Source organism: Hipposideros armiger, unplaced genomic scaffold (assembly GCF_001890085.2).
Source record: "Hipposideros armiger isolate ML-2016 unplaced genomic scaffold, ASM189008v1 scaffold_27, whole genome shotgun sequence".
Taxonomy (NCBI): Eukaryota; Metazoa; Chordata; class Mammalia; order Chiroptera; family Hipposideridae; genus Hipposideros; species Hipposideros armiger.
In genome coordinates this window covers 128,399-132,768 of record NW_017731377.1, presented here as the reverse complement: position 1 = coordinate 132,768, position 4,370 = coordinate 128,399, and the positions used below count along the sequence as shown (strand labels likewise).

General features: G+C 47.5%; 1 protein-coding gene across 2 annotated transcripts in view; it reads left to right on the top strand.

The window, feature by feature from the left end:
* Positions 1–1,312: 1,312 nt before the first annotated feature.
* TRIM35 (tripartite motif containing 35) overlaps positions 1,313–4,370 on the top strand; it is a 30,015-nt gene continuing 26,957 nt past the window's right edge. For both annotated transcript variants that reach the window (XM_019636196.1, XM_019636194.1), the window contains exon 1: positions 1,313–2,105. In XM_019636196.1, the coding sequence (XP_019491741.1) occupies positions 1,671–2,105 (435 nt within the window). In that variant the 5' untranslated portion in view covers positions 1,313–1,670. The remainder of the gene's footprint in view (positions 2,106–4,370) is intronic.

Here is a 4,370-nt window from a genome sequence, read left to right as displayed (position 1 = left end):
TACTAGCCCCATCTTGTGGCCTTTTCAGAGATTGCCTCTAAGGTTAATTTTTGAACCAGTAACCACACTGAGACCTACTCGTTCAGTAGATGTAGAATAATGGGTCTCAAATTTTAGTGTACCCGAGAATCACCTGGGGAACATATGAAAATGCAGATTCCTGGGCCTGTCTCCCAGATAGATGAGTAGACTGAAGTGGGCCCAGGAATCTGTGCTTTTAAAAAGCTCCCAGGTGATTGATTATAGGAGGGCCACGAACCATACATAAGAAACACTTCAGAAGGCAATAAGAATTAGTGGTATTCATCCCCTTGGCATTGTGGGAAAAGGACTATTCTGAGGGAAAGGTTGGAAGGAAATTGTCAAAAACTATTATAAAGCGTCAGATTTTAGCCGACTTGCAAGCTAACAAGTTAGCCTGCCACAGATTCATGAATGTGGGTAGATGAGACTCCTACGTCAGAGACAAAGGACAGTTTATAGTCAGATTATCATGATTTGGGTCAGTTTTCTGAGACTTAAGTCCCCTCATGCCCATGTGATGAAGGCCACGGGAGGCTGCACTATAGCAGAGCTTAAAGACCTGAAGCTGAGGGAACCCGAATCTTTTATCATGGAGAGTAAGATTGCCAGACCTTTTTTCTGGAGAGAGACGTTATTTCTGCCTTTCAAGGCTGTTTACCATAGAAACATCCTTGGAAAGATAGTCCAAAAAAGGCAGTCAATGTCTCCGCTCGGTACAGAAACACGAAACGTGGAAATCGTCTTCCAACAGAAACCAGAAATGAAAGTGTGTCAGAGGAAAGGAATCCTGAAAGTGAATGCTGTAAAGTGATCAAACTGAGGCAGGAGTAGGGAGTTGGAGAGATTCAGGCCTGTTATACTAGGCAGGAATTCAGCCAGGATTAGAATCTAGTCTCCTGGCTAAACTTTGCAGAACTCCCTAATCTCTGTTTTAATGAGGACCTGCCTAATGTCATGAGCACTTCCCATATTTCACTTCAACCCTCACATCTCATGGAGCCAAGAGGTACTGTTGTCCTTTTACTGACGAGGAAATAGAGGAAAAATTGTGACTTGCCCACTTATTCAAACACGGGATAAGAATCGGGTCTTCCCTCACCCGTTTCCTTCCTCCTCCACGGGGCAGGAATAGAAAGCCAAAATTAAGTAAACACCTAATGCAAGAGTGGGCGCAGATCTGTGAAAGGGGACTATAAATCCTAAGTGGTGAAGACACTAACGGCGCTGTAAGGCCCAGATTCCACTTCGGAACCGGGAAGTGGGGCGCTCTCGCTTCTCCTACCTCGCGGGCCTGATAGTTCCGGGGATTGGTTAAGGAAAAGGCTCCTAGTCTCCATTTCCCATTTTAAATCGGAAGTAGGTTTCCCGTGACACGGAAGCCCTCCAGCAGGGACAAGGAGTTTCTTCCTCGCTAAACCCGCCTGGCCAGCCCCGGGCCGCAGGGGACCACTGAGCACAGGGCCCCGCCCTGATCTCCCGGGGTTTTGCGCGCGAACCGGAAGTGGCCGGAGCCTCCCGAGCGCGCCCTGCGCGACTGGCCTGCGCCGCTGTCGTTCCGCGCTCGGAGAGGAAGTGGCTGAGCGCCGTGAGGCGGGCAGGAGCGGCCGGAGCGAAAGTTGCGGGCTCCAGAGCTGGCGGCGGGTACCATGGAGCCGAGCCCCACTTTGTCCCCCGGCCCTTCCGACTCCTTCAAGGAGGAGCTGCTCTGCGCCGTCTGCTACGACCCCTTCAGCGACGCCGTGACTCTGCGCTGCGGCCACAACTTCTGCCGCGCGTGCGTGACTCGCAGCTGGGAGATGCAAGTGGCGCCCGCCTGCCCGGTGTGTAAGGACCGCGCGGTCCCCACCGACCTGCGCACCAACCACACCCTCAACAACCTGGTGGAGAAGCTGCTGCGCGAGGAGGCCGAAGGCGCGCGCTGGACCGGCCACCGCTCCCCGCACCTCTGCCGCCTGCATCGCGACCAGTTCAGCCTTTTCTGCCTCGACGACAAGGAGCTGCTGTGCTGCTCGTGTCAGGCCGACTCCCGGCATCAGGGGCACCGCGTGCAGCCAGTGAAGGACACTGCCCACGACTTTCGGGTAAGCGCGGCAGTGTGAGGGAGGTGGCCCAGCGCGCACGTGGTGGGAGAGCCAGATTGGAACCCAGCACCCCTGACCCCGCTGTTCCCCCCCACACACACACACACTCCAGCCTGCTAGAGCTGAGTGTGCGCAGACCCGCCCCTTTTCCTGCTGCCAGCTTGCTGGTGTCGCCTCAGGATCCCCAGCTGTATGACTCTGGGAACCTGTAGACCTATAGTATAGAGGCTGCCTTCTTCATCAAGGCCGGCCCAGGAGGCCTGAAGTGGGAGAAGAGAAAATGTAAAAGTGTGCGAATTGGGGTTACAGGATGTTGTCAAGACAGTCCCTCCCACTTCTGAAGGGNTATATGAAGTGTGGTAAAAAAAATACAGTGAATGTTTACATTTTAAAAACTTATTACAGTAAAAGACACATTGCCATTAATCCCCTCCAAAATACTTGCCCTCACTTCAAACACACTTATCCCATGGTTCTTACCACTTTCTGAAGCAGTTCTGGAAGTCCTCTTTCGGGAGTGTCTTTAATTGCACTATCATGGCTGCCTCGATGTCCAGAATAATTTTGACTTTGGGGAAGAGCCAGAAGTCACACGGTGCCAGATCTGGTGAATAAGGTGGATGAAGACACACTGTAATGTTCTTGACAGAAATTGCCATATACCAGAAGAGATGTGTGGCACGGGGCATTATCATGATGGAGGAGGATTTACGGCACACTTTAAAACACATCTTCTCTCAACCGTAGCTCACACCTGACTGACAGCACCAAACAAGTTGAAATTTGTCACACTCTGTTACTAAGGTTCAACGCACCACTTCCTGTATTGAAGATCCCTGCCTTTCCATTGGATGGCACTGGACAGCAGCATTCATCATATTTTTTTTTATCACCCCTCAAAAGAATGCAAAAAAAATTGAAACCAAGGTTTCCAAGAGATATTTGTATACCCATGTTCATAGCAGCGTTATTCACAATAGCCAAGATGTAGGAGCAATTTAAGTGTCCACTGATGGATAAATGGATAAACAAAAATGTGGTCTATACATACAATTGTTTATTATTGTTTTAAAAAGGGAAGGAAACTCTAACACGTGCTACAACATGGATGCACTTTGAAGACATTTTGTTAAGTGAAATAAGCCAGTCACAAAAAGACAAATACTGTATGATTCCACTTATATGAGGTACCTAGTCAAATACATAGAGACAGAAAGTAGACTAATGGTAGCCAGGAGCTGGGGGAAGGAGTGAGAGGCGCTTTGTTTAATGAGTACAGAGTTTCAGTTTTGCAAGATGAAAAGTTCTGGGGATTCATTGCATGACAATGGGAATATAATTAACACTACTGAACTGTACACTGAAAAATGTTTAGAGTGGTAAATTTTATGCTATGATTAACATAATTGAAAATTTTTTTAAATGAAAAAAGCAAAGGTAGAAATCTGAGTTTTTATATGAAATCTCCCAATTTGCAAATGTCGGCAATTGTCCTGAACTAGTATTTGCCTACGTAATGGCGATTTCCCCGTTTCATAATAGCCAAGCCCCAAATGTATCTTAGTGACCATCCCTCCACCACATAACTCAGGTAAATCCTAGTTTGGCTCATTCCAATTACAGTGGTCTCATTTCCCTTGCCTGTGATGAATTTAGAGGTAAGCATGTGACCCAGTTCTGGCCAATAAGGTGTGAGGAAAAGTCTTCTGGAGGCCTTTAGGAAAGGTTTCTTGGCTCTGAAAGTGAGACATACTAGGGAGAAATGACCCTATTCCATTTCTGGACATTGGTTCATATCAGGATAAGATGACTGGAGCTGCTGCAGTAATTTTCCAACCAAAAGGCAGCCATAAGCAGACCAAAAAGATGAAAGGAATCTGGGGTCTCAATGTCATTGGGTTGGATATAGCTTTCTTGCCTCTAGACTTTTTGTTATGTGAGGCAATCCAACCCCTTATTGGTTAATCATTTTGCATTGCATTTTAAAAATGGCAGCTTAGAAGATCATAAATGATACGGGTGCGGGGGGGTGCAGGGAGGAGGAAAGCCTATGGATCAAATAAGTCTGCTATCAAATATGACTATTATTAATATCAGACAAAGCATACTCTATGTCAAAGAATCTTGTAGGGACAATGGGGACCACTGCTGAATACAACAGTTCTAGAGCTGGCAGTACCAAGAACCATTTCTAGAAATAAGCAACCAGAGGCAGGCTATTTACCACTGTAGGTGTTTCCCTATTCTCTTGCATTAGCACTGTTT